At 36.5% G+C, this 24,872-nt stretch overlaps 1 protein-coding gene across 1 annotated transcript; it reads right to left on the minus strand.

Moving 5' to 3' along the window:
- Positions 1 to 5,770: 5,770 nt before the first annotated feature.
- On the minus strand, positions 5,771 to 24,872 carry LOC125681322 (O-acyltransferase like protein-like). The gene is made up of 15 exons (XM_048921359.2): positions 24,151 to 24,872; positions 21,848 to 22,041; positions 21,099 to 21,192; positions 17,423 to 17,528; positions 16,913 to 17,190; positions 16,511 to 16,678; positions 13,251 to 13,347; positions 12,138 to 12,230; positions 11,557 to 11,716; positions 9,552 to 9,631; positions 9,185 to 9,310; positions 8,962 to 9,082; positions 8,662 to 8,851; positions 6,160 to 6,302; positions 5,771 to 6,055 (listed from the first exon to the last, which is right to left on the minus strand). The coding sequence occupies exons 1-15, from the start codon at positions 24,815 to 24,817 to the stop codon at positions 5,933 to 5,935; spliced, it is 2,640 nt and encodes an 879-aa protein (XP_048777316.2). The 5' UTR covers positions 24,818 to 24,872; the 3' UTR covers positions 5,771 to 5,932.

A 24,872-nucleotide genomic window follows, 5' to 3' on the forward strand; every position in this document is an offset into this window, starting at 1 on the left:
CCGGGGTCCGTGATGTTAACAAACTTGAATCTGTACTATGTCATGAAGCTTTCATGTAAATTTCAGTTCTTCTGGCCCAGTGGTTCGTAAGAAGGTTTTTAAATGGCCCCACCCTATTTTTGCAATAATCTCCCCTTTGAAGGGTGCATGGCCCTTTATTTGCACAAACTTGAAAGCCCTTCACCCAAAGATGCTTTTAGCCCAGTTTGGTTAAAACTGGCTCAGTGGTTCTGGAGAAGTCGAAAATGTAAAAAGTTTACAGACGGACAACAGGCGATCAAGAAAGCTCACTTGAGCTTTCAGCTCAGCTGAGCTAACAACAAAGCAGAAAACTTACGATTGTTGACATTTGATCAATCATTATCGAGTGATGTTTTGTATATCAATGCAGGTATTCGCGTTTATTTGGGGTGTCCGGGTAGCGCTTTCGTTTCTCATCCCTGTGACCCGAGTTCGATTCCCGTGATCGGCAGTGGATGTATGTGAGGGGGTATGGCGGTCGCCCGCTCAGACACGTGGGTTTCCTCCGGGTACTCCGGTTTCCTCCCACATAAATGACCGCATAGCGCAAACATCCGTGCATCAAAGGACCCCATTGGAAATAAGCTTTCGAGCTTTCATGGGTTATCATTGGTATTTATGTATGTATGTTTGTATGTATGTATATACCGAATAAATATTTATTTATTTTACCGTGGAGATCCGGGTTAGAATAGGTCCTCAGTACCCCTTGCTTGTCGTAAGAAAGAGGCGACTAAATGGGGCGGTCCTTCGGATGAGACCTCAAAAACCGAAGTCCCGTGTCACAGCAGGTGTGGCACGATAAAGACCCCTCCCTGCTCAAAGGCCATAAGCGCCGAGCATAGGCCTAAATTTTGCAGCCCTTCATCGGCAGTAGTGACGTCTACATATGAATGAAAGATTCTCGAGAGGGACATTAAACAATATTAAATGAATCATTAAATATTATTTATTTATTTCAAACGGTTAAAAGACGTCGTATAACAATCTACAGCGAACCGTACGCGCATAAATTTGACGCATGTGATAATTTTTATAATATCACCCGTTGTCAAGTAATGTTACCCGTTGCTAGATACTATCGCCCCGGAGCGCGTGCTTTCTATTCTCTTAGGTAAATATTATGGCTTTTCAATACTTCTCGGCCAATCAGATTCGAGTATATTACATGAAATTATAATAATATATAAATATTGCATGTAGTTGAGAGTATCATTGGAAATTTTCACCCCGGAAAAACCACTGTCAACCGAGGAGTAGCCGAACTATGTGAAAAATGTTACCCTCAACTACATGCAATATTTGTTTTATTATACTGAATGTTAAGTCTTTCTGCTTTGCTGTTTATATAACATTCAGTATAATAAAACAAGACTGGTACCCTCTGTTGACATTTGATCAATGACTGTCTCAGATATTTCGTATATCGATGCGGGTATTTGTGTTTATTACAAACACTCAAACGACGTCGTCTAACAATCTACGGTACCAGTCGGGTTCCCGAGATCCCTCTGCATTTATTATATAGTCTCGGGAACCTGACTAGAACCGTATGCGCATAAATTTGACGCATGTGATAATTTTTATAATACCACCCGTTATCAAGTACTGTTACTCGTTGCTAGATACTATCACCCTGGAGCGCGCGCTTTCTGTTCTCAGACGGTAATTACAATATGTTTTTTCAAATGTCTCTCGACCAATCAGATTCGAGTATTTTACATGAAATTGTAATACATGTCAATAAGATTTGTTGTGTTTCAGCTTTCTCTCGGAAAGAGTTTTAAGATGTACATTTTATTCATTTTTGTTCGTTTGTTTATTGTTACCAAATATAATTGTCTTGTAAAATAAATTTTATTTCAAGTAAGGGTTAATTAGCCCAAGACCGGATATACATCATTATAAAAATATAAAATATATAGAGCTCAAAATGCGTAAACAATACATGTTTAACAGTCAGCCGGGTTCGATCGCCGCTGGCGAGATAACTCAGTTGGTAAAGCACCAGACAAGACATTCGGGGGGCCTGGGTTCGAATCCCTGTCTAGTCTGTTGCATTTTCTCCCTTTTTGTTACACTTTAATACGCCATGTGACTAGGTTATGGGTGACCTCTTGATCCTTTAGAAAGTTCACAAAGAAATAATCTGGTTTCATATTTAGTGGGTTCATCTAAGGGAAATCATTGGCAAAGGTATATGTCAAAAGTTGAATAACGCATGTGTAATGTATGGCGTCCTTATAGTCTCATTGATATTTTTTTTCTTTTAAATTCTCTTTCTTTTAAAAATCCCGAGGGGATCCGGGTTAGAATATAGGTCCTCAGTACCCCTTACTTGTCGTAAGAAAGAGGCGACTAAATGGGGCGGTCCTTCGGATGAAACCCCCAAAACCGAGGTCCCGTGTCAAAGCAGGTGTATGGAGCGCCAAATTAACATAACCTCAAATAATTGAAGATATCTTCAATTATTTGAAGATATCATCAATTCATTTGATGCGCGCAACAATTGAATTAAAGATCTCTTCAAATAATTAATGATATCTTCAATTCTGAATTATTGCGCGCATTAATTGAATTGATGATAGCATTAATTCTTCAGCTGAATTGATGCGCGCTTTAATTGAATTAATGATCTCTTCAATTGAATTGATGATATCAACAATTGAATTGATGCGCGCTACAATTCAATTGAAGAGAGCAATAATTGATATAATGCGCGCATTAAATCAATTGATGAGAGCAATAATTGAATTGATGCGCGCATTAATTCATTTGATGAGAGCAATAATTGATTTAATGCGCGCATTAATTCAATTATTGCTCTCTTCAATTGAATTAATGATATCTTTAATTCATTTGAAGAGAGCAATAATTCTTTTAGAGAGAGCAACTATATAATTAAAGATATCTTCAATTCAACATATCCACAATTGAATTAATGCTATCTTTAATTGAATTGTTGCTCTCTTTAAAAGAATTGATGCGCGCCATAATTCCTTATACAAAAGCATTGTAAATGATTTAAAGATATCTTCTATTGAATTAAAGAGATCATCAAATTATTTATACCGAGCTCTAAATTAATTATTGCGAGCAATATTTCCACTAAATTGATGCTCTCATCAAATGAATTGAAGAGAGCAATAATTGAATTAATGCGCGCATCAAATCTATTATTGCTCTCATTAATTGAATTAATGCGCGCATCAATTGAATTGAAGAGAGCGATAATTGAATTAATGCGCGCATTAAATCAATTATTGCTCTCATTAATTCAATTGATGCACGCATTAACTCAATTGATGAGAGCAATAATTGAATTGAAGCGAGCATTAATTCATTTGATGAGAGCAATAATTGATTTAATGCGCGCATTAATTCAATTAAAGAGAGCAATAATTGAATTGATGATATCTTCAAATAATTGAAGATATCTTCAATTATTTGAGTTTATGTTAATTTGGCGCTCCATACAGGTGCGGCACGATAAAGATCCCTCCCTGCTCAATGGCTATAAGCGCCGAGCATAGGCCTAAATTTTGCAGCTCTTCATCGGCAGTGGTGACGTCTCCATATGAGTGAAATATTCTCGAGAGGGACGTTAAACAATATTCAATCAATCAATCTTTCTTTTAAAAGACACTTGCTACAACAACTTTTTTAAATCTCCTTTTGAAGAGTTCCAAATTTTACTCTCTTTGGGGGGTGGGGGGGGGGGGGGGGGGGGGGGGGGGGGGGGCATAATTCGGACATGTTTGAAAGCTTCCTTACTGTAGAGAATTATCTATTGATATCTATTTACCAGCATGATGCACCCAGGGCAATTTTCTAATGAACGCGTGAAAGAGTTCAGGCGATTACAGAGTGTTTCTTTGGTGGAAAGCTGAATACAAACATCTAATAAATACTAATCATTTGATCGACTTGACTTAATTCAGTTTGGAAAGTTGCTATTTTACATATTTATTCACATTTTCTACAGAAAGATTTGAAAACAGAGAAATTCGATTTGTTTGTGACATGTGTCTGTCATTCCCGTGAACGAGTGTACTAAATATAAACGCACGGGTATTGCAAATCTTTAAAGCGCAGCCCTTGGTTTATTTTTTGTATAATGAATAGTACATTTTGGTTATTCGTGTATAACTTCCGTCATTTTCATATAACAAGCAATTGAAGAAAATGGATAGTATCAGTCCAATTATGAAAAATCGATTCAAGAACATAAATGGTCGGGTTGGTTTAAAATGTTAGTTTTCATAGAGAAGCAGTACAAACCATACTGGAAAAATGACATATTAAATGTAGAATTTTTCAACAAAAAAAAGAAGTGAAGCACTTTTAAAATGCCATATGTATATCTTCAACATTTTTTTTTTTTTATATTAAAGTTCATCTACATCATGTACATGCACATTTTTCAAGGAAAATCCGATCACTTCCAAAATGACACCTGCACATCTTCAATGCTTCCATAACAACTGTACAAGGTCTGAAGGATGTCAAATAAATGCTGTAAGAGGAATTGATTACAAAAATATATACCGTCTATTTAAGACATACTTAAAAATGACGAAGTTCAACTACATGTAATTTTTTTGAAAAATGTCTGATCACTTTCAAAAAGACACATGCACATCTTCAATGTGTCCATAAGAACCGTACAAAGTTTGAGGAATATCAAGTTAGAGGTGTGAAAGGAGTTTATTACACAAAGTAGGTATACCCCATTGCAGGGACACCCGCCCGCCCGTCAATCACCATTCTATAAGCCGTTTGCACATTGCGTGTAACCCGGCCAAATTTCCTTAATGATATCGACGATTTCCGGTCAAAGTTTGAACCACATTTTGAAGAAAAAAGATGAGGGATGTCAACTTTCCTTATCTAATAAAAGTTGGGCCTATTGAAATATTTTTCAAATCGGAATTTTCTATTTCAAGACAAATACGTTAAAAGACATTTAAAACAAAAACTCGGATATTTTCTATATACTTCGAATTCATGAAAGAGAAAGACGTTTACGCCAACATGTTCTACATTCAACCCTTTAGGATATGTGTTTTGAATATGAAGTCAGAAGTTTAAGTGTTATGAAACTTATTTCGCGCTTTATCTCTTCAGATTGCTGCCATTAACTGGACAGAAAAAATTATCATCTTCTGAACCCATAAACTGCATCTAATGTTGGGACATCTTAATTAAGGTAATCGATCCTCATGTGATGTCATAGGTTTTTGCAAAATCTGAATTTAATTGAAATATGTGCATGATTGAAACATATCTTTCAGAGGAATTTTATTCACTGAATAAAATAAAAAATTTGGTAAACGTTTGATACTGAAAAAGTTTTTATTTTCCATAGATAATCAATTATTTATAATTTTAAAAAGGTTGTCAAGGGCAATAACTCCTATGCTGGAATTTCCTCTACTGCATGTCTATGACACAATGATTTCACTAATATCCACACTTAATTTTTATATATCTATGAATGATCAGATTTCTTAAACTGTTGACATTTAAAATTTGTCATTTCAACAAGTTTTTATTAATTTTCATCATTCTGTTTAACGAAAATGTGCGATTTTTTTTATGTTGATATATGCTGTTTTTGTATGTCTGACATCTTTAAAAGGGTGGCAACATACATTTTCTTTGGTTATTCGTTAGATTAAACTATATTGAGTGGAAATTAATACAGTTTTTCCACTTTTAACCATTAATATTGATAAGTCACACGAGGATCGATTAAAATGAAGTATTTTTCAAGGTCACTGCATATGCATATACAATGTATAAGTGCGTTTGACAATATTTTGCATTTTATTTCGATATTATCTTGATAATATCCCGTTGAAATATGCTCATCAAATGCTGTCTATCAATGTACATTAACAGAATCAATTTATTTCTTGGCTCTTGACGGAAAAATAATTTTCTCCAAAGCCATGAAGGGCGACTCTAACACGACCGACAACACAAAGGCTGCGGAATAGGACAGCACTAAATTTCCCAAGAACATGTACACCTACAAAATAAAATTACAATGTGAAACGAAACAGCTAAGTACTTGCATATACATGAATATAGCTAATGTATTTTGATTTACAGGTGAAATGTGTTAGCTCTTACCAATTCATAGTCCGTCATGTAGACTGGCACCGTGTGGAGGTAATAATAGACACACATGATGATAATGTGAACTAAATAGGCGGCATACGTCAGTCTGGATAGCGGCACGAACACGGACCAGGACAGGATTGTGTTGATAAAACCTGCAAAAGTTTATGGGAATGTAACAAATAATACATCAATGAGATTCACACACGAGTTATCAAAATTGTGAGCAGTTGAACTCAATTATAACTTAAAGTTTAGAATTTGCGAAATGCTGACTTCAAATGCGACTGTTGAAACTCTTGTAACATCCACTTCTTTGTCAGTAGCCTGTCACGATTTAGAAAGTGAGCAGAACATGCTCTCCCATGTCGAATGATCGAATATACCATCATGGTACAACTTAAGGAAAGTTCGTTGGTAATGTCACAAACAATAAAGCAATCATATTTTGATATTCATGTACGAAATTTAAAAAAGACTATTACCAACCATTGTTATCAGTCACAATTTAAAGTTTAATATATCAAAATAAAATCAGAACCTACCAAATACATGTATCACCATGGGTGAAGGTCATGGTACACCCTGAAGTCATAATTACATGTAACCTTAGAGTTCAAATTAAGCGTCTGATATTTCTACATTGCAAAGATTTGGCTAGCTGCAATAATGTAGCTGACGTTTGTCAGTTTACTAGTGTTATAAGCAAATGTTGTATCAGTATAAACATACTTTCATTTGTTGCAAAGGTATCTGACAAAATCTGTTTTATTTTCTCCCTCTTTTGACACTGCCCAACTGATATTACCAGGCAGACTTTGACGTCATTCATTTGTTTGTTAGTTTGTATGTAGCTTCACGTTTCATTCGAAATCTTTCCACGCCTACATCTATAGAGACGGCACTAGCTACATGTATAGGCGAAGTGCCACAAATGTTGAACTAAGCATGGCACAGAAGGCTGGAGCAGTGAGGGTTCTTTACTAGCGAACTCCTAACGTGACGTCTGTTGTTAAAGTTATATCCAAGACGAAAAATCGAACCCCTGCCTCCAGATTGCGAAGCGAACGCCCTTACCACTAGATTATTTACACATATGTACACTAACACACCACCAGAAACCTAAATGTTCTAAACAATTCGGTACATCCACATACCGCTAGAATCTTAAATGTTCTAAATAATTAGGTACTCTCAGATATCATCAGAAACCTAAATGTTCTAAACAAGTTTTGTGTCGAATGTACTTGTCTGAAACTTTTCAAAATTAAAGCTGCATGACCCGATGTTCATGTATTATTTTTGTACATAATTACTTTAAAGCAAATTACATGTAATCACTTTATAAAGTTATTAACTTTCCCTTAATTATATGCTTGAAAACATCTGCATGTAAAAGGAAACAGTGCGAATATTATTTAGAAAGTAAATATAGTGGCTACATTATATATAAATCATTCCATAATAGACGTCTATAAATAGACCCACGCGCGTCAAGGGAATCCCAACATGATGTATTAACTCATACGCAACTGTCTAGTTTTAGGGCTGAAAGAGCGTAAAACAAAAAAATTACTAAGAGGTATTTGATATTTTTATTTCTATTAAACTTATGGTATGGCATAATCCGAGATTCCTCTGACTCTTAACCCCGCTTTTATTTTGTGACTTCTGCGGGGGAGAGTCAGAGCGGACTCCATATTGAAAAGTGGGAATTCAGCGACACCAGCTGGTGTCGCTGCTTTACCTACCTCTTACAACTTTATTTCGAGGACCCATCTTCCAAGACGCGAGGATTCAGTTATCGGAAGATTATTCTACAAATACATCATGATTAATACGATGCTATCGCCGTTTAAACGATGGAATTTTGTGTTTACATGTGCTGACGTCATGCGCAAAGAAATCAAATGGCGAGGCGGCGACCTAATTCAAGTGATGCTCCATTTGTCGGTGTTAGGGCCGTTTAAACGGCGATAGCATCGTATTAATCATGATCTATTTATAGATTTATCTTCCGTTAACTGAATTCTCACGTCTTGGAAGATAGATCCGCGAAATAAAGTTGTAAGAGGTAGGTAAAGCAGCGACACCAGCTGGTGTCGCTGAATTCCCACTTTTCAATATGGAGTCCGCTCTGACTCTCCCCCGCACATGTCAAATATAAAAGCGGGGGTAAGAGTCAGAGGAATCTCGGATTAGGTATGGCACTGTTATAACAAAATAAACAGCTTTACACAGATAAGACCACCGATGATCTGAAAGTTTGAACTGGTCACGTGACTGTCACTTGAAATGGCAGTGACGCGGTTATTTGTAAACATCGATTTAAAATCAAATTATTTGGGTTAAAACAGGTGAAATAATTTATGATATGTCGTACAGTCTCATAAATACATACATGCAATGATTTAATAGCGATTTTACGAGATGGAAAAAAAATATTGTAATTCGGACCATACAGCTTTAACAAATTGCAGGGAACTTGAAGTTTGAAAACAATCAAAATGGTACCTGCATTCCCAGTTGAGCATGTGAAGATGACCCAACATACTGCTGCTCCCCAGACACTTCGGTGCAAGGCATTGTAAACCGCGGATTCATCAACATTCAGACGGTGTCCACCACTGAAGGCATCAGAAAGACCGTAGAGGATTCCGCATGCGCAACCTGTAGCGATCACCCATCCCAACAAATTCAAGTACTGAAATGATATCAATGTGCGCGTAAACATGATTTTGTATACATACTGTATGCATAAACTTTCTTATTGCAAACTGAAGATATGAGAGACATAAAACATATAATACTTACGATGTTTATTCGACATTTGCCTTTGGTTTTGTATAAAAAGTACCCTGTCAGCACACCACAAATATAGGGTCCCATCCGACAATATGGTCGTATGTAATATAAAGTCATGAAATTGGTAGGGCTGAAAGATGGACGATTCTTTTACGTTGCTAAGATGATATTATTTTACGGATGACAATTTCGAATTAAGAACTTTTAAATACAGTATTTAAGTTTCACCTACATGGTACTCTCATCTCCGCCACCAAGACTGGATGGTGGGATCTTGTAGGTGTAGCTAATCAATCCGGAAGTAATGATGGTCCCCAACAGAAAAACAACCGAGATGACCACACCAAGCAGCTCCTTGCTGTTAGTAAGATTGTACAATAGAAAAATGTAATGTTAGATTAGCTGAGTACTATCATTGTAAAAATTGAAATATTTTAAAACATCTAGCAAACCATTCGCAATATAAATCTGGATTTTAAAATACGTGTGTAAAGTAAACCTTATGGAAATGGACAAATCTATATGCATTTGCCCTCACTCGTTTGGACTAATTTTTCGTATATTGAATTGATATTCAAATTTAACAATATATTGCTTACAAGAACAACGGAACAATCATCAAGGGACTCAATATATAGAACTGCATATCGTTGTTCAAATACCATGACCATGCCAAACACTAAAAAAATGAAACATGTATCGAATTACTACAAAGAAAACGTAGTTTTCAATAGAAAATTCAGGAGTATCATTACACAGCAATTATGTTCGTGATCGGCAGTGGTTGTATGTGAGAGGGTATGGCTGTCGCCCGCTCGAACACGTGGGTTTCCTCCAGTTTCCTCCCACATAAATGACCCCAAAGCACAAACATCCGTGCATAAAAGGACCCCATTGGAAATAAGTTTTGGAGCTTTCGTGGGTTATCCTTGAAATGTATGTATGTACGTATATACCGAATAAACATTTCTTTTAAGCTACAAGATGTGCAGGTCAATTACAATGTATTGTAGTAGTGCGTGTAAACATTTTTTTTTAAAGAATGGCATTAATATCAATAAAATGTCTAATTCACTATACGTGTTTATTCTTCCCTGAAACTGAAGTCCAGTATCTGCAGTATGCGTCGTTTTCTATACGATCCCCAAAAACTATTCCATGGAATTCAAGAAACATTGGTGCAAGCATCAAACTTAGAGGCCAGATTAGTTACCCAAACTTCGTTTGGAAACATAGGCCTATTGTTTTTAATATCCCGTTTGGGAACAAGTTGTTTTTATGCTCTTTCTTCTTATTTTCCTCTAGCAACTTTTTGTTTTGGAGTGTTTTCAGAAACTACACAAGGCATTAAATTGAAACCTTTTTAGGATGATAGTATAAAGCATCTGTAAATGTGCAAAACGAATGTCATTTTGTCTGAGCGTGCATGCACGCGCATTGGACTTTTGGTCTACTAATTTTGGAATCAGTCTAAATCGGAAATTCGGGCGCATTTAGTTTTTGGTTTCATGGCCCGATTGTCCGCAAAAACTTTAACCTTCGTTATAACTTTTAAATGGATGGTGATACAGTTTTCCCTGTGGAAATACCTTTCTCTAGTTAGTAGAATTTGTGACTTTGACCTTGGAATTTAATCTACTTTTGAAAATCTTTAACCTTGGCCATAGCTTTTGAACGATTAGTGCTAGGGCTTTCATATTTCACATGTGTACATAATTGCATTCTATTAAGGAACTCTTCAATTTCGGGAGATAAAATATTGGACCATGGAAGTCATCATTTGAACGGAAAATTTAGCGATAATATTTATTATGGAAGTTACATACATGTACCTAGACGGTAAGTAATGCAGCATTGATAGTGATACAGAGTTAATTTAATCGTCAAATCACTTATTTGAAGAGAACGACAATGTCACATCAGTACACATTAATTGTTAGAACCGACCAAAGCTGAATGTGATTTCCAGACATGAACTATGAAGGACTGTTCCGAGATTCGGTGAAAGCACCAGTCCGAATATCCAGCTGATATTTTTGTTTTTAATCATTTATCGTCTTATATATTGTTCCTAATCAAGGAACTGTCTGAAATGATATTTTATAGGTAATTATAAGATTAGTTTTTCGTCAGGATCGCAGTTTGCAAGACAACATCAACGGTAATTTTCATTGAATATTTGCTGATATCAGATTTCCCCTAGGTAAATGGGCTAAAAAAAAGTTTTAACGTACAAAATATGAAAGTATAATTTACAACAAAATAAAAAATGAAAATATTACAAATAAACTTTTAAAAATTAGTCTGAGAATTTTTAAAACTCGTAATAAAACACACACAAACAAAACTTATTTATTAGAATGGATCATCTAATAGTAAATACGGCCTTATGCGGGCCCATATCAACAAAATGAAAGTTTGTGATTAGGGTGCCCATTGTGTTTTACGTTACGGTCCGTTATAGGCAACACAAGAATCATTGTTTGCATTCAAGAAACTCCAAAGTAACACACGTCATATTCTTGATACATTGGAAAATCACTGTCATTCTAAATTATGGGATTATTAAAAAAGCAACAACACACAAATGAATGTATATATTACCAAATCCTTTGAATCATCGACAAAATTGTTGATATATAGAAGGTTCATCCACCAGTTCTTTTCACATGCGGTGTCTTTTGGCGGACGTCCCGGTCCGAATATCACGTGATTGAACAAAGTCACATACAATCCAATCATAATCATATAGATTGGGGTCAATCTAAATAACGAAGATGAGATATATTCTAACCATCAACAGACAGAGGACGTCATACAAATTTAGATTTATAAATCTTAATACCGGTATGCTGTCACAACACTCATCTAATCAATCTTGTAGAGAAATATTTACATTTACAAAGTATCTCTATACAAATTATAGTGACACCCATTTCCTCATGAATGTGTTGCACTTGTAAACAATGCGCGTATGAATACAGCTAAATATAATATGTCTATTCTAACGAATCCCGACAGAAATGAAAATAGAATGTGAATATAAGAAATAAGCTTCATTTTTAAACTATACGAAGGTAAAAATGCAAAGCTCCACGCCAACATACTTTTCATGAAGCGTAATGCCGATGTTAAGCGTTGCAGTTAATAATCTCATGTATTTCATCCGCATCCCCTTAATTTACCTCCAGTATCGGTGGAAGTAGAACAGGAACCAGTTTACACTTCCTTTGGTTTTCTTCATCTGTTTCAGTAGGAGATACGATGTCAAAAGTCCACTGTAAAAAGCAATTAATGACAAAAAAATATATAGATGTATAAAACACGTTTCTTTATAATTTCAAAATAATGTAAGTTCTTCTTAGAATATCATAAGTACAATGAACACGAGTCTCCTCGAGGAATATCGTCATGTAAAACATTGCACGTAATTAGACAATAAATGGAAGGGCCGAGAGTCAAGTAAGAACGATCTTGTACATATACACGTCAGTATACTTGATATCACGGCAAACCAACAGCTCAACTTTATGACAAACGGGATGAATTCAGCTTCTCCATCGTCAACTTCAAATATTTATGCAGCAATATTCCATTATCATCTGCATATGGCATATGGTCAAACGATTCGATACGCGAGAGCAGGTTCTGCTTATGATCAATTTTGAAATCGAGACAAGCTACTGACAAATAATATGATGTTATAGGAGTTTCAACAGTCTCGTTTGAAATCAGCATTTTGCAAATTATATGGTCGTTATAATGATATAATTTGCAAATATAACCTGTAAATGGGTTGAATACTGTCTGACATATTTCATACCAATTGTTAGGTCGGTTTTTTGCATGCTGATTTTGACTAAGGATTGCTCCGTTTACCTGATAGGGATAAGAGGGATCACGGCGGGTGTGCCCGGTCAAAAGTGGATGCTTACTCTTCTTAGGCATCTAGTCCCACCTCTGGAGTGTTCAGGGGTTCGTATTTGCCCTATTCTTAATTTTGTATTCTTTATGGGAGTGGTGAGATTTATCACTGTTCATTATCTTCACTTTTTAATGCTATAAAATCGCCATTCTTGTTGGGTTATATTTTCATTATTTTTCTGATATGGACTAATGTCAATGTTTTATGAACATGAGAAAAAGTAAACAATCTTAAAGAATATAAACATTTTCCCACGAATTCAAGACCTTTTAATGTATATAAGCTTTTTTTCTTTTCTTAAGCCATTAAATTTTTAACCCAACGAAAATATAAAATATATTCTACCGGAATCACATAAAAGAAATTAACTCACCTCAAGACAAAAAATGTATCGACAGACACAAGGGCATTAGCTATCGCCTGAGCCGACGTTCTTGTTAAGAAGTCCATGCTGTATTTTATCGAGTTAGCTACAAGGCAATCCATGTAATTAGAATTACTTTAGAAATAAAAAACATTCTGTAAGTATTGCATTATGGCAGTACATATTCCTATCAGCCCCAAGGCAAGTCGTCTGCGTATTATTCTGTTGAATAATCATACGTCAACAGTTTATGCACTACCATAATACCACGGACCATAGAAAGAAAGCCATATATGAAAGATTCAAATTCCGTATTTCCTTCCTGTGAGGATCCGGGTTAGAATAGGTCCTCAATACCACCTTGCTTGTCGTAAGAGTTGGCTAAATGGGGCAGTCCTTCGGATGCGACCGCAAAAACTGAGGTCCCGTGTCACATCAGATGTGGCACGATAAAGATCCCTCCATGCGCAAAGGCCGTAAGCGCTGAGCATAGGCCTAAAGCCCTTCACCGGCAATGGTAACGTCTCCATAAGAGTGGAATATTCTCGAGAGGGGCTTTAAACAATATACAATCAATCAATCAATATTTTCTATATCCAATGGCCATACCACAGCAAAAAATCAATGAAACGGAACAAATTTCAAATAAATATCTGCAAGCATGACAATAATGTGCGGAAAACTGAGTATTCGAGTTAATTTTTTAAGTCCAAGGGCAAAAAAAAAAAAAAAAAGAAGATTTATGGACCGGAACAAAATTCAAACTTGATCTATAACTTGCCATGGTAAAGCAATGTACCAAATAATGAGGTAATACCAAATAGATACATAATTTTTTTCCCCTCAAATTCATTTTTTAAAAACTTTTAACATTTTGTTCTAATAGGAACAAAACCTCTTACTGTGTACGGTGAAAAAGAAATCTATCCTGTCATTTGTTGTCCACATATAGGGTATCAGACCCCAGTTACAATAGTGTGAAATAATACATTCGCGATAGGAATGTGTCCTATGTAAAAATTATCTACAGATAATTTACCAAAAATTATAATACGTTTCATAAAGCCGACCTATTTGTTACTAAATCTCAACAAAATATATCGTGATTGATATATTTGCGTACACCACGATGTACATTATAACATATAAGACACGTCAATAGCAAATCTTAAACGTAAAATCACTACATAACAAGATCTCTAAAAAGGAAAAGTATGATTCAAATTTAGTAAAAATTTAACATGATAAAAATATGGTCAAGAAATTGATATAGTTTAAAAAAAAAAACCCCCCATTCAACCTAGGATTTCAGACATTTCGGACTTTTTAGAAGTTTTTATTAAGAAAGAATTGATACATTCGTCATCATATTTAACCTTAAGACCTGACCTTGACTTTTATCAAGCTTTAAGACAAAAGCCTACTTAAAAAGATGAAATAAATGCATTCAAGATTTAGACCCCCAATATACTGGATGTCTCCCATATTTTTCTGAATATGCCAAATAAATGCCATAGATTATTTTAGTTTCACTGTTTGTTCACAGCATTTTTGAATATTACTAAAATTAGTATTATGAAAATTCATATATCAAATTACAGAATTTTAAAAGAATTAGGATACAGCTGTCACAGCTGATTTAACAGGTGTTTGGCACTACCTTTAATGATTATCAGCAAGCATGATGAAAAAAAACCCAACAATAACCGAAAAACTAATTTGCCAGACTGTCAGAGAGACGAACACAGTGCAAACCTAAAGCTCCCTCCGGTTTCGCCGATAGGAGGCTAAAAATTGAAGCAATAAACAAATATATTTGACTCATGATAAGAAGTTACACATGGAACGCCAACTTAACACATCTAATAATTAGCACCTATAGATGCAAGGTGAAGATAACGAACAGTGATCAATCTCATAACTCCTATAAGCAATACAAAATAGATAGTTGGGCAAACACGGACCCCTGGACACACCAGAGATAAAATACCTAATAAATTTTTCCAGAGTATCCAGATTTCACACGACCTCCGTGTTCACATTTTCAAATGTTATAGAGATATTTTTATTCAAATGAACGGGTTACCTCTCATTTCAGTACAGATGTGTATAATGAACGTAAATCTATGTTGAATATTACTTAACAAAAATACATGCATTGTATGAGATTGATCACTGTTCGTTATCTTCACCTTTCATGTATAATGACCTTATAGAATTTATTGTATGTTGGTTGAAATCAACACGATGAGTTGGGCAGAGGAAACAAACTAATATAAAACAATCAGATATAATTTACTAGTATGTATGTCGAGTGTAAGCGAATCACTCAGTGTATGACGTCATAGCCAACTACACTCAAAACTTGAAAGTTCACAAGTAGCCTTAGTACGTTCAAGCCCTCGAAGTTCGCGCTTTATACATCACCGTCAATCGGATCACGCGCACGTCCTTTTCCGTATCCGGTCATTTTAACCATATAATATTATTCATACCAATTTCATGAAACTGCTTCTTTAAAGAATATACAAAATGTTTGTGAGAAATAGAGGAAATCTATCGCATAACGGGGTTGATAAATAATTTAATGAAAACAGAGTTATTGCCCTTGGATTCCATATTTTGAAACACAATTGATAACTTAGATTTTTGAAATATGTTATGGTTAACAAGATGTTTTTTTTTTTTTACAATAACTAATGAAAAGGACTCCGACAAAATTTATGTTCCTGTCCTGCATAATTTTTATTAAATCATTGACTTTGTAAAATCTTATGACGTCACATGAGTGTGGAACTATGTTAAAAATCTGAAGTAAAATGGATCTACTAATTTCACACTTTGTCTAATAGAAAAACGTTATTATATATATATCATATGTCACGTTGATTTCATTGTTATACAACTGATGGCGTTAATACGCCATTTTCGAGATTAGAGCTCTCTTGTGTAGGAGGTGCATTTAGTGGAACTTTGAAAGCGTAAGTGAACAGAGTGGACCAACAGTCAGTGAGAAAGATTATGAAATGCTGATGAAATAAACCGGAATAGACGGTGTGACGTCATAAATTAAACTTCAATGGCCACTCTCTTAGCGGCGGGTAATTTAAAATACATGATATATTAATATTGATTTAATTGTTAAGCAAGGATTTTTGTTGTTAAAGACTGTAAATTACGATATCAGTAAGTAATACTTTATTCATAAAAGCAAATATGTGGTTAGGGTTGCCTTTCCCTTTAAAGTGACGTTTCATGAAGATACTTACAAGAGAATCCAAGAACAAAGCTGACACTATGACCCAGTATGACCCAAGACATGCTGAAGAATCGGATGCCGTTGATAGCGGTAAGTGATCCTTTAGGCTGGGACGTACTTAGAATCTTCTTACCGTTAGTATACACAGAAAAGGCTAACAAGATTCTCACGATAACATCTGTAATGAAATTTCAAATCATAGATAGACGATGTACATGTACATGAGTGTGTCGTTATATTTTGATGCAAACGGTATTGTCGGACGAAAGGCACTCGTGCAACTAAAGACGCTTGCATTAAAACCTGATGCTTGAAGTTGATATGAGTATAATTAAACTAATTCAATTTCTTCTCATCCCCACCCTACCCCTCGAATTTGTTTATGACTTAAGAAATTATATCCAATTCATACTTTTCTTCTCCTCTGTATTCTTATTGCCTTTCTGCTCCATGTCTTTTGTCTTGGTTGTTTCGATGTCCACTACTTTCTCGGAGTATGCAGGCGGTGCCTCGTTTTTCTCTCTGAGCTTATAAGCGCTACCGTTATTTGGTGCTTTTTCATCTACGGTTGTTGGAATTGCTTCGTCGTGTGTTTCGTCTCGATTTCTTAGGAACTTTGGAATTTCAATTGCAATTATTTCATACGCTGTACCAACCACAATTATAAGACCCAAAACTGACAAGAAGGCGCTACAAAAGCAAAAATAAAAATATAGATGCGGAGTGGGTTAAAAGAAACTGTAAGCAGCATTGGAAACAGAAATATAATGCAGGTTCTGAAATCGAGAGTGAAATAATCTCTCAAATTCTACAGAGATAAAATCAATAAAAACTTATCAAATTACTATTAGTAGGGAATTTCATTTTTTTTAATCACAGGTAACAGCCATTTTATGCCCATTGCTTTTATTATCATTCTTACATCATGGCGATGTCCTTAGTTTCGTACGGTACTTCCTCGGGGGTCAGTGGGCAGCTTGAGTAAGAGGCTTTTAAGGAGAAATTTCCCAGCGGAATAGAACCCAAAACTGTAATTCAAAATGTAACCATTTAAAATCATTCCTAGCCTTCAACAAATGAATTCAATTCAATACAATCATTCTTTTTTTCATACAGAAGGATGTTAGACTGGTGGTGTAGACTGTAGAGTTTATTTACCAGCAGAAATTTATTAATGAGTCCATCCGGCTGTATATCTAAAATGTCATCGCACCCCACAAATTATCCTTATAACTATGCATGTAAAAGTGTATCATAAAGTGGGACAACATGAAATAAACATGAAATAAAATATTCATATATTTATTTTATCATACAGTCACACATTTTGTAATTGTGCTGGAGTTTTTTTTAATTACTAAGAATGGATTATTGGTATAATCTAACTATATTCATTGCCATTATATTGACTTATACATGTACAATATTGTACTGATAAATAATCAGGAATAAACAGCGGGTAAAATGGCTCACATTAAGAAAACTAGGTCATATTCAGCATCCGAAAGAGGCTTGTTGGTTTTACATACCTAGATATATAACTGTAGTTGATATGCAGTTGGATTTTCAAAGTATGATCTGAGGTCACTTGGGAATATGAATATGCCAAAGGAATTTTGACCTACTCCAAAATCCCATTTTAGTCAATCATCAAGAACATAAAGGTCAAACTCGGCATCCAACGCAAGGAGCGTTGGTGTAACTTCCGTAGAATTTCAGTCATATTGGGTTCAAGTTCCTTTCGAATATGACCAAATCAACAACTTTAAACCTTTTCCAAACACTGCTAACTGCTCAGCATCTGAATCATATGGACAAAATTCAGCATCTGAAGCTAGCTGTAACTTTGCAGGTTTGGTCTAGCTAGGGTCTATCGCAACTTATTAAGGAATTGAACTGAATCTAAAAAAAACTTCGATTTCTCCAACCATCGTAATGTTGTCAGCATTCACATCTTATGGACCAGAAGTAGCTTCAATGGGAATTTCCTTCATATAGGACAATATAATATAGTTAGGAAATTAGACCAAGTCAAAGTTGTAACCGTGACGCCGACACCTGGGTTATAGGATAAGCTCTGATATGGTACCGTATATGTAACAACGAGGCGGTATGTAACAATTTGTTACAAAGCGTAGCTTGAATGGCGACGCTTTGTAACAACATTTTATTTTGTTACATAGTCTCATTGTTACATACCGTGCCGTATCAAAGCTCTCTTCAACTTCGTCGGTAAAGATTCTAAACAAGAGTCGTCAGACGACAGAATAGCTCGTAGGGAAGCGAGTCTCTACTAACCCTATATTTTTTGGTTTAAAAGATACAGCCAATATTCAAGCTCTTGAAAAGTAAGTCAAAGTCCAAGGTCAAAGGTCTTGGTACCAATGGAAGGCCTGATTATGAGGAATCTTTATGTGAAAATATTAAAGCCTTATCTCTTTATTTTCAAAACATAAAGCCAAGGTTAAAGTTCTGAAAAGTAGATCAGTCCAAGGTCAATAGGTCAAAGTCTTGGTATCAAGAGGCAAGCCTGATCATGAGTCATCTATATATAAAATATCAGTGTCCTACCCCCTTGGTTCAAAAGATATAGCAAGGGTTAGAGTTTTCGAAAAGTAAAGGTCACTAGTAAGGGGGGGGGGGGGCATTAATCAGAATTAAGTATTTACATTTCCAATGTTTTTGCCTTTGATATCTTTACAAATTGTAATGATAGCCATTTCCTCATGAAAGTCTTGCAGTTGTGAGCAAGGCGCGTGTGAATCTTAACAAGAGTACCGCAAACGGTATAATATACGCCCGTCGGACAGTGAAATTCAACCTGGAAGCATATTGTACACCCTGAATTGATACAACACATAATTTGAATATAATAGCCTTAAAGTGGGTCATGGTGCACAAATCCATCTGATATGTGAACTGGTTATGTATTTCTCTAAGAGCAAGGTTGTGACAAAATGTCGGTGCAATATCTACGAGTATCTATGATGAAAAAAGTCCAGGAAACCATTTTATTTACTTTTAGCCCTAAAGTAGGTCATGGAGCACCAATTACGTTGAAATGATTGAAGTGTGAACTGATTATGTATTTCTCTGAGAGGGAGGTTGTGACTCAATTTCAGAGCAATACCTGTGACCATACCAAAAAAAAAAAAAAAAAAAATTCTGGAAAACTGTTTGACTCACTTCTACCCTAAAGTATTGTAGGCCATAATGCGCTAATCTAGCTGAAATGGTAACTGCACTTGTCTTCCTCCTAGAGGAAGCCTTTGACTAAATATCAGGGCAATATCAGTATCCGTTGACAACTTGTTGAAGCCTTATGTCCCACCGGGGACGAAGAGGATAAGTAAGTAAGTATCTGTATCCGTAACGAAAAAGGCCCGGAAAACGGTTTGACCTATTTTTAGCCCAAAAGTAGGCAAAGGATGGACCAATCCCGCTGAAATATAAACTAAACTGTCTTGTATTCATCCAAGAGGAAGCCTGTGACTATATTTCAGCGCAATATCTATATTCGTAACGAAAAAAGCCCGGAAAACTGTTTGACCTACTTTTAGTCCTAATGTAGGTCACGGACGGACGGACGGACCAATTCAGCTGAAATGCAAACTGAACTTGTATTTCTCTGAAATAAAGCTTATGTGTAAATTTCAGGGCAATATCTGTATATGTAACTTTAAAAATTCCGGAAAACTGTTTGACCTACTTATAGCCCTAAAGCAGGTCAAGGATGGACCAATCCAGCTGAAATGCAAACTCACTCTTACAATTGTTGAGGGAGAAATTGTGACCAAATTTCAAAGTGGTACATGCATTTGTTACGGAAAGAAGTTCGGAAAACATTACCTCGGACGGACAGACGGCCAGCCAGCCAGCCTGATAGACGCACGGACAGCGCCATAACATAATACGTCTCGACTAATGACGGGCAGATAATAAATTAATATATAGTCTATTTTGACGGCTGGCAATTCCGACAAAGATGAAAGTAGAATGCGAAAATAACAAGAACTGTCCTAACTGGAATAATAAATACTTCTTTGTGGGCATCTGTGGTCATTGATAAATAAATGATTTTTACGATATACTCTGGACAATGGCAACATAAAACCATCACCATCACCTTTTAAAAAAGGGAAAATATCCATAAATTCCTTGAATGTTAAAAATTTTCAATACAAAATAGAAGGTGCACTACTTCATTATTCATAAAAGATAAACATAAAGTTATAATCCAATCTGTTCATCGGTGCTCGATATACTCTGGACAAATTATGTCTCTGGACGAACAGACGGACAAGGTGATTCCAATATACTCCCCAGAACTTTTTTTGCGGGGGGTTATAGAAATAAATAGTAATGTAACATGAGGGCATGATCTGTGACGCTTCTCCCCGGCATACATGTAATGAAGTAATTCTGTTGGATGTAAAATATTAAAACAAGGAACAAATGACAGTGTCAATTAATGTATGTGTGCTTGTGTATGTATGTATGCATCTATCTATCATCTGTCTTTCTTTCTTTCTTACTTCGTTTACTGTACAACAGTCAAATGGTGTATACTCTTTATTCTAATAATCAAGAGGTCTTACGGAGGTTAGTGAGTAGCGTCGTGTCCTCGGCACTGCAGGCTTTGGGTAAACAAGTACCCACTCGTATTGCACCCCCTCCAACTGTTTGTAGAATCTGAAATGATATAATATTTCTATGCTTTATTCCAATTTCGTTTTAATCTCCAGTGATTTGAATGAGTAGGTTGGATTTCCTTATAAACTCTTTTTAAAAAGATGACTATTACGAGTACACATATTTAGTCCTGGTAGATATTCTCACCAACACCATATCTGACAATAGAGGATGCAGATTTCAGAAAAAGGGATGAATTTGGAAAGAAAAGAAAATATTGTGAATTGAAGTAGGTAGTACTAAATCTAAATGGGTAGGTAGCCACCTGTACACTAGCGGTAACCACCTGTACACTAGCGGTAGCCACCTGGACACTAGCGGTAGCCACCTGGACACTAGCGGTAACCACCTGTACACTAGCGGTAACCACCTGTACACTAGCGGTAACCACCTGGACACTAGCGGTAGCCACCTGTACACTAGCGAGAGCCACCTGTACATTAGCGAGAGACACCTGGACATTAGCGGTAACCACCTGTACACTAGCGGTAGCCACCTGTACACTAGCGATAGCCACCTGTACACTAGCGGTAGCCACCTGTACATTAGCGGTAACCACCTGTACACTAGCGGTAGCCACTTGTACACTAGGGATACTCTGGGTTTTTTTTAAGCATCAGGAAGTAACTATGTGAAGTAAAGAATGTTTAGTTACCCCAGCAGTGGAAGCTGGTAGCGGCAGGTTGATGAAAACTTGGCAGTGTCGAGGCTTCACAGGCGGAATGTAGATACTAGGATGGAGAAATAATTCAGCCACGGTGTGTTCGCTGTAACATTCATCGTAAGATCCTAACCAGAGGAGATCGAGATTCAACAAATCCGTAGGAATTTTTGCTGAAGCATCAAACACTGGAAAGGAAACAGATACCAAACAGCATTCAAAAAGTTGTACATGAGAAGAAAAGTCTTGTTGTGACCTTCAGCTATTCTTAGATACATCGAAGACGTTTTATTCCTTTTCATTCATATGTCGATTCTATATATCCCAATAACAAAAGGTCAATTTAATTCAAATTTTAAATTTAGAACCGAGCCTGAGCCCTTGGGGACATCTAAATTCACAATTTGTACATTGTACATAGTATTTTCCTTGTAAATATGGCACACGTACCGTACGTATATACCCACTTTGATAAACATTTGCTTCGTAATATTTGAAAGGTTATATATGAATTCACCAATAGACGGACAATCGCAGTAAAACTATCTTACTACAGAGTTACTCAGGTGTCCTAAAACAGTTTAAAATATCAATATACATGTGTAATCGGTTTTTAAATCGAGGCAGGCTACTGCCAAATAAGTTGATGTCACAGGGGTTTCAACAGTCTCGTTTAAAGTCAGCATTTCGCAAAATCAATGGTCGTTATAACGATTTGATTTATTAATACAACCTGTCATTGGGTCAAATGCTGTCTGACGCGTTTCATACCTATTGTTAGACCGTTCTTGACACATTGATTTTGACCACGGTCAACTCCGTTTACCTTATCTAGATATAGGACTCACGGAGGGCGTTTGCGGTCAACAGAGAATGCCTACTCCTCCCGGGCACCTGCTCCCGCAGCTGGTATGTCCAGGGGTCCGTGTTTGCCCTACTCTCGATTTATCATTATGAGATAGATCACTTTTCATGTATGTAATAAATTTCTGCTTTATCTGGGAAATGATGAGGAATGATCAATGGATTGGAGCTCGTTGGAAGCATTTGGTGTTTATGAGATACACAACTATTTAAAACAAGAGGCCCATGGGCCACATCGCTCACCTGAGTCACCTTGGCCCATATCTGAAGACTTTCCATATATATTTGCATGTAAAACCTTGGTCCCTATTATGGCCCAAAATACGTACTCTTTGCAAACTTGAATCTACACTATGTCAGAAAGCTTTCATGTAAATGTCAACTTCTTTGGCCCAATGGTTCTTGAGAAGAAGATTTTTAAAGCTTTTTCCTATATTTGTATGTAAAACTTTGACCCCCCCCCCACTTGTGGCCCCATCCTACCCCCCAGGGGCCATGATTTGAACAAAGTTGAATCTGCACTATGTCAGAAAGTTTTCTTGTAAATATCAGCTTTTCGGACTCAGTAGTTATTGAGAAAAAGATTTTCCCTATATATTTGTATGTAAAACTTTGATCCCCCTTGTGGCCCCATCCTACCCCCGGGGAGCATGATTTGAACAAACTTGAATCTGCACTATGTCAGAAAGTTTTCATGTAAAAATCATCTTTTCTGGCTCAGTGGTTCTTGAGAAGAAGATTTTAAAGATTTTCCCTATATATTTGTATGTAAAACTTTGATCCCCTATTGTGGCCCCATCCCACCCCAGGGGCCCATGATTTGAACAAACTTGAATCTGTATTATGTCAGGAAGCTTTCATGTAAATCTCAGCTTTTCTGGCTTAGTGGTTCTTGAGAAGAAGATTTTAAAAGTTTTCCCCTATATATTTGTATGTAAAACTTTGATCCCCCCTTGGGGCCCCATCCTACCACCGGGGGCCATGATTTGAACAAACTTGAATCTGCAATATGTCAGGAAGCTTTCAGGTAAATTTCAGCTCTTCTGGCCCAGTGGTTCTTGAGAAGAAGATTTTTAAATGACCCCACCCTATTTTTGCATTTTTGTGATTATCTCCCCTTAGAAAGGGACATGGCCCTTCAATTGAACAAACTTGAATCCCCTACACCTAAGGGTGCTTTTTGGCGAGTTTGGTTGAAATTGGCCCGGTGGTTCATGAGAAGAAGATGAAAATGTGAAAAGTTTACAGACAGACGGACAGACAGACAGACGGACGCCGGACAAAATGTGATCAGAAAAGCTCACTTGAGCCTTCGGCTCAGGTGAGCTAAAAACTATTCTTGCATCTATTTCTTAAATAAGATAGTCATTCTTGACGTTAATTAATAACAACGTAAACTATTGAAAAGACCCATCAGGTCACCTAATACTCACTTTTCAGAGCCCATGGCTGTTGAGTTTGAAGACCATAAGCAACCGTTATAGCATCTTTTTTACATGCATCAGATGCGTTAGACATCGAGATAGAGCCTCTTATTTGATCGAAGATTGCTTCAGCAGGAGTGGGGCTACGTTGGGGTGGTGAACTGTTCACAGTCGGAATGACGTGTGGTAACCCTCCATTTGAGGGTGGATGGCTGACATTAGAATCATTGATAGGTTGTCGTGGACCTGGCGTTACTGGTCGAAGGAGTTGAGAAAGGCTTTCAAAGAGTTGACCTAATTGAGCAGATAGGTCACTACCATTGTTCGATGAAGAAGTATTTCCATTACCAAAGAGAGCGCCGAATAAATCTGAGATAGCGTTTCCTCCTGCAGGTGCTGGAGTACTTCCGGTTCCATTGACAGGACCACTGTTATTTGATGAGAGTACTGCCGCCCGTAGCATCGAATGTCTGCTGTTCAGTTTTTGTGTCCAATCCCAGAACTCCGACGAATGAAGGAGCGGAGCAAGCTCCTTTCGGACCTGACGGTTCCTTTGAAGGACACCAACAGGGTTAAAGACATGATCGATATAGGAAAATTCGGTAGTTACTGGCTTTATACTCAGGAGAATAGTCACACAGAATACAAGCAGCAGTAGGACGATACTCCGTGCCATGATAGTGACGACAGGTTGAAAACTGAGAACAGTATTGGCACAAAATAGTTGTTAT

Source organism: Ostrea edulis, chromosome 2 (assembly GCF_947568905.1).
Source record: "Ostrea edulis chromosome 2, xbOstEdul1.1, whole genome shotgun sequence".
Lineage (NCBI taxonomy): Eukaryota > Metazoa > Mollusca > Bivalvia > Ostreida > Ostreidae > Ostrea > Ostrea edulis.

What these genes read in the sequence shown, in the direction of transcription:
- LOC125681322 (XM_048921359.2), bottom strand. Translation starts at nt 24,817, where the DNA reads ATGGCACGGAGTATCGTCCTACTGCTGCTTGTATTCTGTGTGACTATT. An exon ending in ACAGCCATGGGCTCTGAAAA is followed by an intron (nt 22,042 to 24,150) that starts GTGAGTATTAGG and finishes TTTCCTTTCCAG; the next exon opens with TGTTTGATGCTTCAGCAAAA. An exon ending in TACCAGCTTCCACTGCTGGG is followed by an intron (nt 21,193 to 21,847) that starts GTAACTAAACAT and finishes ATATCATTTCAG; the next exon opens with ATTCTACAAACAGTTGGAGG.